We start from the raw sequence: 12346 nt of genomic DNA, 5'->3' as shown, positions 1-12346 counted from the left end.
ACCTGGCCTATTAGAATAAACTACATGCTGATCATTGACCATCGAAGACGGAAGAGAGAAACAAACTGGTGTATGAAATAGGATAGTAAAATGTGGATTATTGAATAACTTTTTGCCAATAAACAGATTTAACTTTTTTATAGATAACTAGTGCACATATTTAAATAACAAGTAATGTGAGGTATTTAAAGTGTATGAATTGCCTTGATTATTAACAAGGTGTGCCATATGTTTGAGGATGTTGTAATACATGATTTGCACAATGCTTAGCCCAGCTTCAAGATTGCCTTCTTCTAATATCAAATGTAAAAGCTGCCAAAAATCATCTTCAGATTGCATGATCAGCTCATCCGAAATTAAACAAAACAATTGTGTTTGGGCTGTACAGTTTGTTCTAGCTGAAGATGGAACCAATGGCTTCCAAAAACCTATGAAAAAGTTCATAGTTCAATAAACGGCCTGAATTAGTCCAGCTTGAAATCTTGGATTAAAAAAAAAAGCCTTTTAATTAAACATCAAAATGTAATCAAAGCAAAGCTCTGACAGACGTGGAATTTCAAAGCTATTTATCGCCCCAGCTGGATAAACCTGGGCGCTGCTGGAAGCCAGCATCCTTAACCTTGGAACATACAATTACTGAATTAAGGTTACCTGAGCCAAGAAAATGTAACAATATGAAGGCTGAGATTGGCAAGTAAAGACATGTGTGGACAACAAACCATATGATGAAATAATCCCATAAAATCTATTTTACAGGACATATTGTACCCAAAAAGAGGTTGAATCAACCATATAACAAGATAAAAAAAAAATGTTTAAAGCTGAACCTTGGACAGATATAAAAGGCAGAAATAAATGCAGCTCTATTAGCTTAGTCCTTGTACAACAGAGCTCACAGCTTTCTTGCATGGCTCCAGACCAACAAGCTAATTGTGTTGGGTACCAGCACTGGGTCCTCTCCTCCTGTATTACTGCCTGTATTTGTCTGTCATTTGCATCCCCTATTTAATGTACAGCGCTACATAATATGTTGGCGCTATATAAATCCTGTTTAATAATATTAGGAACAGAAATCAATACATTTTGTCAGGTAGGATCTCTACTATATATGCATTTTTACTATAGATGTCTACCCGGAGCTTTAATTGATGTGTAGAGATAAAGAAGGGACAGACCAACCAGACAACCTTAAATTGCTGTAATGCTTAAAGCGTACCTAAACTCAGAATTTTTACTTTACATAAAAGGTTAAAAAAAACTTTTATGTACAGGTACAGTAAAAATTCTGTTTTTTGTTTTTTGTTACAACACCCTTTTAAAATACAAAAAAAGGTGCAGCACCTCCCCCTAATTATCGCATGCCTAGGCAGTCGAGAATGAGTGGGAGCGCAAACCCTCCCGGGAGGCTCTTGGGTACTCCTTCTGCGCATGCCCAGGAGCCTTTTTCCGCAAAGAGAAAAATTTGCTGACCTTAGGCATGCGTAGTGGATCGGCAATTTTTTTTTTTTCATCCTACCTCACCCGATCTGACACCTGGGTTGGGAGACGTAGGATGAAGAACAGGAAGAAAAAGAGTGGATGGCGGCGCTCGGAGTGCCGGCTCCGGGGTGAATGCCAGGACAATGCGGGACCAGATGCAGGACACCATCGGAGGGATCAGGCTTCCCTCCAGGATTGAATGCAAGTGTTTTTTTTTTTTTTGCTGTTTTGAGTTTAGTTCCTATTTAAAGATTTACCATGATCTCCCACAAATATAATATTGACGCATCGATGCATCTTCATTTGCTTCAAGCCGTCCATTAACATGCCAACAATGGCATCGATTTCCTTGAGTTGACTGGACAGCTGCAAAAAAAGAAGACATGAGCAAGACTTAAAGAGAACTTGTAGTTAACAATAACAATAGATTTAATAAAGCTCTTCAGGACTGGAGAAGATAGTATCAGGGGAGAACCTGAGTGATCCAGCAAACCAGGATTGTTGATCTTCACCAGTCTTAGAGAGCTTTAATAAATCAGACTAATGTATTGCAAAGAAGGTTTACAAACAATACAGCCAGTACAACCACTGAGGGGTGAAATACTGTTAAGTAAAATGCCATTGGGTGGTTTACATAAGTTTTAAAACAAATGGAAATCTACAGATATTTGATGTACTTTTTAAAGACACGTAAAATGCAGGAAAACAGCACTTGTATACATGAGCTGTTCGCAAGACAAAATTCATATATTCAAATACTTATTTAGGAGGAAACTGATTTTTAAACAGATAAACTTTAATACGTGGTTATACTTTGATTGTTTGAAACTGATTGATTGGTAGCATCTAGCAAAGTTCAATAGTCAGTAAGTAAATGAAAGCTTTAACTTATACATAAACTAAAAACTATGGAAAGCCCAACAGATTTATTTAGAATAAACAAAAAAAAACAAATAACCTAAAATGAAAACTCCACAAAGAGGGGGCATAAAATATGGAGACTGCCATTGATGTAATCCTAAAAAATTGGACTGTCTGGCTTTATTTCCACTTATCTGGCTTCATTTGAAAAGAAAGATCATACAACATGCATGTGCACCAACCTCACTACTAAACGGTCCATATTTGTGTCCCGTCTGATCAGGCTGCTCAGAATAAAGTGCATACACATAAGGCCTGAAAGAAAGGATAGATAGGAGCATTTCAGTGTGCAAAATTTATGGAGTTTGTAAGAACACATTACATTTCAAATAAACACTTAATGTATGGCTATGGCTAATTGGACCAATGGGGTATGTTTACTTAAAGGACAACCATACTTTCAGTAGAAGTTGGCCATTATTAAATCTTCTCCTCTCTTTGGAAAGCAGCAAACCTGGTTAACCATTTACCTTCCTCCCTATTCCAGTAATCATTGGCGTGCCCAGCATTGCACAGCCTCTCCTATGAAAATATGTCACCAGGTGTGATACCTGTGTGTGTACCACCTGTCATTTCCCCAAGAGATCTGTATTCTGCTCAGTCTCTGAAGGCTTACCAAGCATGACTCTCCTATAGGAATGTGCCTGTCCAAGTAGGTCAATAAAAGGGCATTTTATACAAAAGGTGCAGTTGAATGCTTTAAATTTAGAAATAGTCTTTGATCTATTGAATATTCCAATAAATGGGAAATGCTTGGTCTTAAGAAGTAAAGCTTACACATCATACACACAGGAATTATTTTTGAGATCTGCTATTAGGATTATCCCTGTGCTTTCCAACTGAAACAATATTATAAATTCAGTAATCTAGGTTTCAGATACATTACATCATTTTTCAGTGCACCCACTGGACCAGCCTTTCTTGACCTTTTTTTTATATAATGGGAAGCCTTGAAATAACCCTCAGGTCTTCAGGGAACCCTTGCTATAATTACTATATCCACAGCTATTTACAGTATATCATTGTGTTGGTCAGTAGGAAGAATGCCACTCTTACAAATGGCCAAGAATATTCACATTGTCACTTAAACTGACCAGAGAAGTCAGGGAACCCTTAGCAACCTCTAGAGCAGGGGTTCCCAATCCCCAGGCAGGTGGGCCATGGCTATAGCCTATGCACCTCCCAGGGGGATCGGGAGAAGGACCACCTCTGGCACCGGCATCACAGGCTCAGGGCAATGGGTGGGTTGTGTCTCTGGAACCTCAGACCTGTTGAGCCTCAGACCTGCAATGGAAGAGTAGGTGGGTTCTGGCATTAGGACGTCACTCTGAGAAAAAGTTTCTTCCCCTTTGAGTGATACGCAGCTCCCCTGGAACCCTCCCCAGGAACCCTGGTTGAGAAACACTGTTCTAATCTATAAAACATTTTTCATCTTATTTAAAAATTATTTTTTTTTTACATATTTCAAATATATCTTTACATACCGGTCAGGTAAATGCAGCCACTGAAGAACTGTTAATACTCTCCTCTGATATGGAATAGACCTGTAAGATATGTAAGCAAATGTAATGTAACATATGCAGACAACAATGTGAGCCAGGTCTTCTCATTCAACGTGACCTCTAAAATGTTCTTTATGCTGAATTGGAACAAATACCAAAATCTTGTGGAAAGACTTGTAGATGAGAATACGTGTATGTGTGGAGTGGAAGGGGGCATCTTTATATAGTTTTGAAAAGTCCAAAAAACTCTTAACACATACATTTGTAATGGCTACACCTATACATATATATTGTATATATATATATATATATATATATATATGAATATCTACTGGACTAATTGGAATATTGAAATGAAATTGAAACCAATTACCCAGCAGTAATTATTAATATTGCCTCTTAAATACTTACACAGGCCAGAAGAATGTAGCTGCCTTTAGCCCCTGTTTTTCAGCAGTAATCCAAAGCTGAAAAGTAAGTAAACATAAGAGCATCAATTCATATGCAGATTCTGTAACAGTAAATTTATTTCTTTCAATCGTTTGTTTTTGCAAAGTCAAAATGCACCACAAAACAAAAAAACTGTCGTCAAGTACCTAATAAATCCTTTTGTAAAAACAGTTGATATTATGCCACTTTATAAAAAAATGTTTTTTTTGGACCAATTGTGCCAATTGATCAAATTTAGAGAGAACTGTTTATGTTCATATGAATAAAAAAATTGAACAGGATAAGTACTCTCTACCCAATAATATTACCATTTATTAATAATTATAAACATCCAAAACACCAAAAAGATGACAATTGAAAAAAAAAGAAGAAACATTCCAATAGAATTACACAAACATTACAACCAAATAAGTGGGGATATGTGCATTTTGTTACTTACTGGTTGTCCACCCCACCATCTGTGATTAAACTTTTCTCGTGATCGAAGACTGAAGTTGGCATCAAAGACAGGATCATACATGGAGTTTCCAACAATTCCATGGGATTCTGGATAAAGACCCTTAAACAGAAGGCACAAGAATATTGCAACGCAATACTTTACAGATAAAAATGCACTACCTGTGTCTTGAGCTTTATATAAGTATAGGAAATATTGTAAGGCAGTGTTGCCCTTCGGGGTAAGATTTGATAATGTCATTACTGTGTTGCTCATAATTCTGCTTGCTGGTGAGAGGCTGCATGGTAAAGATCTCCCTTCATTTGGAATCTTACCGTCAGTTATCAGATCGACAATCACCAGGGGTATATCTGACATAATAAATAAAAACCTGGGCCTCTACCAAGAAGACGACCTCCACATAGAGTAAGCAAGAGGTAAAGTTGATCATCAGAGAGCCCACGGACAGTTCTGGTGACTAGTCCTCAGGTTACCTTTTTTGGGTGAAGATTCCTTAGTACAGGTCCTAAGACATTCCCATAAAATTTCCTTCCTATGCATTATATATTTCAATTAACTGCAGAATGTCCAAATAGTTTTTCTTAGTTCATAATTTGCTTTGATATTATTTATAATTACCGTTGCCAGTGTATATAAATTGGGGTAGGTTTTTGTTGGATAAACAGGTCTCATATATGGAGAATGCGTTCCACAGGTTCCTATACAAAAAAAACAAATATACCAAATAAAATACTACAATACAAATAGTGATAAAATAACATTAAACAAAATTAAATAAAACTTGGAAAAGTAAGGATTTGTGAGGTGTAAACGTAGCCAGTGGAAAGGAAAGAGGAGAAGGATGTTTCTCTCTGACTCACTTAGTTTGTAGATGTTGGGCATAACCTTCGCTCCTTCTTTCATATATGAAGCACGGAAACCATCAACAGAGAAAATGATCAATGGAGGACGATCAAACCTAGGAAAATCATTTACAAAAGGGTTGATAATAAAAATGTAATAGAAAATTTAACACGGGTTTGTTTAAGTAACTTCATTTTCCTAATTGATTGCAAACAGAAGATAACTTTCCAAAAGGTGCAATTAAAAGTTACTAAACGCATGCAGTACATGGGCATTGCAAACCACCCAGTTCCTGGACTATGTCCAGTCAAATCTACAATATACTTTATTATAGGCAACGGACATTTGCTCCATCATCATATTTTTTTTTAAATATAGAAGTATAGTGGGGGTTTCAAACAAAATACGGGTGCATTACTGTCATTGATTTCAGGGTAAGGTACAAATAAAAACTTTTCTTTACCCTGCTGGACATTCTGGTTGCTTAATCTCATCACAGTCTTCTTCTACCCAACGAGTTCCAGCTGAAAAAGTAAAAGGTTCAAGTTTAATGTATTATTAGAATATAGATTGTGATTTTTTTTCACCCAGTAGGATGGAGGAATTTAAACCTAGCTACAAAGTGGAATGCCATTGGAACACAATTTCTAAGCATTATTTTGCAGCACTACCTTTCCATTCTGGTCACATTTTGGTCCAACGAGTCCTACCCCAATATATTACCTTCCAATCTGCAATTGATTAAAGTGATATAATTTGATACATTTATATCCCCAATGCCTTGCTATCACAAAGACAGCATATTCCCTGTACCAAACATGGGTTTAGGATGTAAACAATAGGACTAATTTTGGCCATTTTATGTACCATACTTAAAATAGAAAAAATGCATTGTATAGGAGTTTAATAAATATTAAAAAGTGGGCAAGGGTAGGGGTAAGTCAAGGAGCCAAGAGAGCATTGCCGTTACCTCCCAAGGCAATAGATGGCATTTAAACAAGTGTGCTCTAAAAAAATAAAAACTGTAGATTTATAGAAAAATGGGTACCTTGCAATACAGTTTAATGAAGGCACCTTTGCTAATGAAGGTACAGGGAAAAAAATGTATGTATAAAAATGAAAACCATGCACCGTAAACACTGTATATCATTTTTTATATAATTATATACACACACACACACACACCAGTGAAAAATTAAATAAACTTGGCCCTGAAACCCCAGTGACATTTTATCTTAAATTTCTCCAGACAATAAAATAAAACATGGTGACAGATTACAGCTACTAACCTTTGCATTGAATTTGATAGTCCGTACAGCAATCTCCTTTGACCAGACAATCTTCAGAGCAGTAGCACGCACTGTCCTCAATCCTGGCCTCCCCACACCTATCCTTGCAGCTCCAGCCTCGAGCTAAAATAAACACAGAAATGATTTTAGGTTTACCAGGGATTAATAAAACAAAAGCTAGAGAGATTTTGCATTTTTCTCAAAATGAAAAATATACTCAACGTTCATGTTAGACAGGTTCTTTTTGCCATTTTGCACAGCAATTGCTCTTAATGTGTACCCCTTCAACCATCATGGCTCCCGTCAATGAACCTCCACTTCCCATATTTTCCCTTTGAACACAGGCTATCTGGTCTGGGGGAGAAATAAAAAACACAAATCTGCTGGTATTTACATCCCTGATCTAGCACATGCCTTAATTTTTTTTTTTTTTTGAAGTACATGTCTGTGGATGTGACCATCACCCACCCCTGACACAAGAACCCCTAACCTCGGACGTTCTCCCCCAGACATTTACTTGAGCTAGATGAGGCCCTTTTATACAAATCTGTATAGGTCCATTTATTTCAAATATTGTGAAAGAGATTAATTTCTGCCACATAGTACAGCAATTGTAAACATGAGCAAGGCAAACTTAGTAAGGTAGCAGCCTCATTCTTTCCCCAGCAGGTGTAATGAAGCATTGTGATAATACATAATGGCTGGCTTATATGAAAATGTGTCTTATCTACAGTAAATCCGGTGCCAGACATTGCAAATCTATCACAGTTGGCTGCCCAGGACTGCTAGCATAGGGAAACTTTTCTAAAAAAAAAATAAAATAAAAAAATAAAAAATCCCTCAACAATTTATATAAGGCTTTCTCAAGCTTTTTACCATGGGGGACCTTTGCAGTAACATTCAAGTTAGGGGGAAGTATTTATGATATCCCCAGTTCATTGTATAATAGCCTGGTGATCTATGGGATGAATACCTCCTACATTGTTGGCACAGTGGAAAGATTATTATCAATAGCCAAGTAGATCATTTATGTAATTAGTAACTGTCCCTTGAAGCACAATTGAGGAACCCTTGGCAATTTTTGGATACCTAGGTTATGGCAGAGAAACACTGATCTATTCTTTACCAAGTTATTTCAGGCCAAAACATGTTTTTGTATTGCATAGATTGTAGAAAAGCTTTAACCGCTTTATTTTTGATGTTTGTGTCCACATCACGGAGATTACCCTGGTCCAAGTGACCATTGCCTCTGATCCAGGTCACCTTTGTCTCCAGTCCAGGTCACCTTTGCCTCCGCTTCAGGTCATCACTGCCTGTAGCATAGTGTCCAAAAAGTGATAGGAAATCCAAAATGTTTTCTCGGAAAGCAGAGGTAAAGGAAATCTTCAAAAAGAGACACTTGTTCTGGTGACAACTGCCCAAGAGGGAATGTTTCCTTACTTATTGTCATGAAGAAGAATCTCCCAGTAAAACACAGACTCAAAAAACCCTGACAGGTAAGCTTTTTTTTATAAAGTAAAGAAAAAGTTTGGAATACATTGTATTAGCATTTACAAAATGTACAGCACAGACCTATGAAATGCAGGACTTTTCAAATAAGATGTTCTGGCGTAGACATCATTTCATAACCATGTCCTGCTAATATGCAAAGAACACCGGGAATAAGGTAAAGCGTATAAAAACCAGATTGTGCTGCACAAAGCACAACTACAGAAAACATAAGTGGCTAAGCCGCAAGTAAGTTTAGCAATGTCTGTCCTAACAGTTCTCCCTATGTCCTATTAGCCATTTACACATGCTCCAACAAAATGAATACTGTTTGATTTAGAACATGTTAGTACCATGCCCTGTTAAAACGTCATAAAAAGTGACATTCATTGAGACTAACGTGTATTTATTAAGTGGTTTCTTTAATTAGAGAGAGTGGCAAACTAGAGCAGATTATATACAACCACCTCCCACATTCAGAATCTAAAAACCACACTTATACCTGGCTTAAATTAACTCCCTTCTGTCCCAAGAACTTGATGAAATGTTGTTTTTATGAAAATTAGTATAATCGTATAAAACTATAAAAATGCAATGATGTCATGCAATATAGCCGATCTCTAATAAAGAGATAATAAATAAAATATTAATATATATATATATATATATATATATATACACATGTTTTATTGAAAAAAAAAGTAATAAAGCATATATTTTAAGTATAATGTTATTAGGTTGGTCATACTATTAAACATACAGATATGGCTCCTCTAATACTGTCAAAAAATTAAAAAGTGACACTTCTAGATATTAAAGGCAGCTTGGGCAATTTAGTACACTTTTGGCTTGATATAATAAAGCTCTCCAAGACTGGAGAAGATAGACTATCATAGGAGAACCTGGGAAATCTTTCCACCACTTCATATCTCCCCTCCTATTATGTGTTAATTCCCTCACCTCCTAGATTGTAAGCTCTTCGGGGCAGAGTCCTCTCCTCTTAAGTCATGGTCTGTATTCGTCTGTCATTTGCAACCCCTATTTAATATACAGCGCAGCGTAATATGTTGGCACTATATAAATCCTGTTTATTATTATTAATAATATTAATAAATACAATACATGGCACTGTACATTTATATTACAGGTTTTAGTACTTTTATGCACGTTTGTTTTAACAGTTTTTTTTTTTATTTAAAGTTTATTATTAAATGTATTAAATATTGGACATATTTCGGTGAGTTATGCCTAAGAATTATATCATATTCATGTATTCTATATTCATGTTTTGCTACCTGTTAAGGGTCAAAATCTACTCCAGCCCCTCTGTCAAATTTTAGAACCCATTGTAGCCCCTAAATCAAAAAGTTTGCCCACCCCTGGCTTAGTGCATGATCTTGGCATGCCTCATCGCCAGGAATGAATGATCTCCTGTGCCCATTGCTTTTTCACATGATGAAAGTGATATAGCTAATCATACGAGTCTCTGCATTTTGCAATCTTGCCTTGATACTACGGGCAGATATAAAACCCTGACTAAAATGTTATCTCTTACCTGTTCCAGCCTAAAGAATTTTACATGAAGCCATAACCCAAAAATGTATAGCCTACCACTTCACCGGAAACAAGTAATGGACATTTGGCCATGACTTACTTTGGTGACTGTAGGGATTGTTGAAGAAGTTCCTTTTTTTGAACAGAAAAAATGAATACTGATAGCTTATAATAAATCAAATGCATGGTGGTTGACCAAACAATCAAAAATCAGAGTCATGTTAAGTAAAAAAGTTGTTTTACACCCATGAATACACAATAATATTATTAGGTGTATCTGCGTTATGACTTCAAATAATAAAAAGGCATTAAAACAATTTTCTACATATTACTTGTGTCAAACCTGTTGCAGGGGTCGACTTAGAATGTGGACTTGCCAGAGAATCATCTGGTAGGGACCATGTCCAGTCAAATTCTACGAAAGAGGAAAGCAGGGAGAGAAAAAAAGCAAGCATCAAAAAGGGGAAAGAGAACAACAGAGGACAGGATAAGGGAAATGGAAAAAGTAGGAAAGGCTAGATAGAGGAGGTAACTAATTTAGGAAGCAAGGTTGTTCTGTAATTCTCTTGATCCAAAAAGCAACCCCGGATCACTGCATAGCTCTACCACCTACTTGGTTGGATCCCCAATGCTTTTCAAAGCAGATGGGAGATTCCTCACCTGGGCATGCAGAAAGTAAAGCCAAAGAGGCATCTACCAGTCCACAAATCCAAGGTTGTTTGTGGATTCTTTGACTTTCTACACATAATGATCCTCCAACCCAGGAGGAACCAAATTAACTCCTGTATACTTTTTGTGCATCTAGTAATAAATGTGTTCTAGATGCACATGTTAGTTTGAAAAGAAACCAAACACAAAGATAAAATGCTTTAGAAACCAACAGATCCATGTTTATATGGCAATAAAAGTCGAAAAGGTTAAATTTCAGGAATCTTTTTTTTTTTTGTTTAGAAGACACTTTGGAAAATAGCAGACATTATACATGATTACACTAATGAGACAATGTTGCCACATACCTGTCTTTAGGCAATGCTGATCAAAGTCTTGGCAACAGCTGTTGTAACTCTTACAAAGGTTGTCACAGCGGCATGCAGGGGCACTGGCCTCTTCAAGTTCAAAACATCTGCCCTTACAGGACCCAGAAGTGCTGATCCAAGGAGAATCTGCCAGAACTAGGGGGGGAAAAAAGGCAATTGTTACACACTATATACTGTACTAAGCATTGGTAAAAAAAATTCAAACAAAAGAAAATATAAAAAAAGCAGAAAAAACAAGGATAATCCAAATTAATTTGTCAGGACTATTGTAAGTTTTAGCTTTCAGAGTAGAGAATGGCAGAAAAATATGGCTAAAGCTTCGACAGCCCTAGAACATTTCAAAACAATAAGTTGTACAATTAAAACAGAACACCAGTTGCATTAAAGAACAAGATTACTAAGACGGTTATTGTGAAAAAGTAGTTCTTGCAGTACTACTTACCTGCAATATAAACCTGTGCCTGAAAGCGATTCCTTTTGGTTATAAATTGTACGTCTTGGGTAAATGATGACAAACAAAACAGAAACTACCATCCCTCAATAAATGTTCTACACTAGCAAAATCAGAACACAAACGACACACAAATATCTCAAAATACAAAAGAAAAAAAATGCTAAGTTTTGTCTAATTTTAGCTGTGCTCATCAAACAATGCACATGCTAAATCATGTGATAAATCTTATTACAGATCTCGGATATACACATAAGAATGAAACTTTTTCGTGGTTTTCAGAACATTGTGTAGTTCAGCCTTAGGATATGCATTTCTTTCTACCCTCAAGAAACATTCAAACTCTGCTAACCCCTCTTGGAATGCTATCCATCGTGATTTATGCCCTTCATCTCAGCTCATCTCCAGAGGGAATGACTTCAGCTAGCTTTGTCTAGCCCAGGAAACCTGCTCCACAAAACTGGTTTTTGCTGTGTGCAGTATTCCTGGACTTTTGAAGGAAGTCAAGACATCTTTATCTGGATTGTTTTGTTTCCGTGTTATCTCAGGTTAACTAGGAAGTTTCTATTCAGTAAGGAAAACTGATCCTTCCATTAATGGCTGAAAACTAAACAAACACATGTAAAAAGCTAACTAAAGACTAAAATAAATAAATAAATGATGGCAATCCAACAGCAGCCATTGAACTCGAAAAGGGCCATGTGCATGAGTAGTGCTAGTTGCCCCCAGCTGATTGTTCTTGGGGAAACTGCTTGGATATTTCAGTCTATCACTTGTTTTTTTTCTGAGGTGTTTGGTATTCTGCATCAGCATCTATGATGGGAACCATGAATCAAAAAAGAGAAAGGATCTATTGGGTTTCAAGTGGGAAACGG

The 12346-nt window shown here is 36.6% G+C and overlaps 1 protein-coding gene across 9 annotated transcripts in view; it reads right to left on the bottom strand.

Moving 5' to 3' along the window:
• The window catches only part of ENPP2 (ectonucleotide pyrophosphatase/phosphodiesterase 2), a 77891-nt gene that overhangs the window by 32389 nt on the left and 33156 nt on the right, over positions 1-12346 (bottom strand). For 6 of the 9 annotated variants that reach the window (XM_072410693.1, XM_072410692.1, XM_072410694.1 and 3 more), the window contains exons 3-13: positions 11000-11155; positions 10327-10398; positions 6942-7064; positions 6116-6176; positions 5670-5767; positions 5428-5507; positions 4792-4911; positions 4314-4369; positions 3885-3944; positions 2583-2655; positions 1737-1845 (exon numbers count right to left, since the gene is read on the bottom strand). In XM_072410693.1, the coding sequence (XP_072266794.1) occupies positions 1737-1845; positions 2583-2655; positions 3885-3944; positions 4314-4369; positions 4792-4911; positions 5428-5507; positions 5670-5767; positions 6116-6176; positions 6942-7064; positions 10327-10398; positions 11000-11155 (1008 nt within the window). The remainder of the gene's footprint in view (positions 1-1736; positions 1846-2582; positions 2656-3884; positions 3945-4313; positions 4370-4791; positions 4912-5427; positions 5508-5669; positions 5768-6115; positions 6177-6941; positions 7065-10326; positions 10399-10999; positions 11156-12346) is intronic. The other 3 variants (XM_072410695.1, XM_072410699.1, XM_072410700.1) reach the window with 1 other exon arrangement.

The sequence above is a fragment of the Pyxicephalus adspersus genome, chromosome 5 (genome assembly GCF_032062135.1).
Source record: "Pyxicephalus adspersus chromosome 5, UCB_Pads_2.0, whole genome shotgun sequence".
Classification (NCBI taxonomy): Eukaryota; Metazoa; Chordata; class Amphibia; order Anura; family Pyxicephalidae; genus Pyxicephalus; species Pyxicephalus adspersus.
This window is presented reverse-complemented; position numbering and strand designations above follow the sequence as displayed.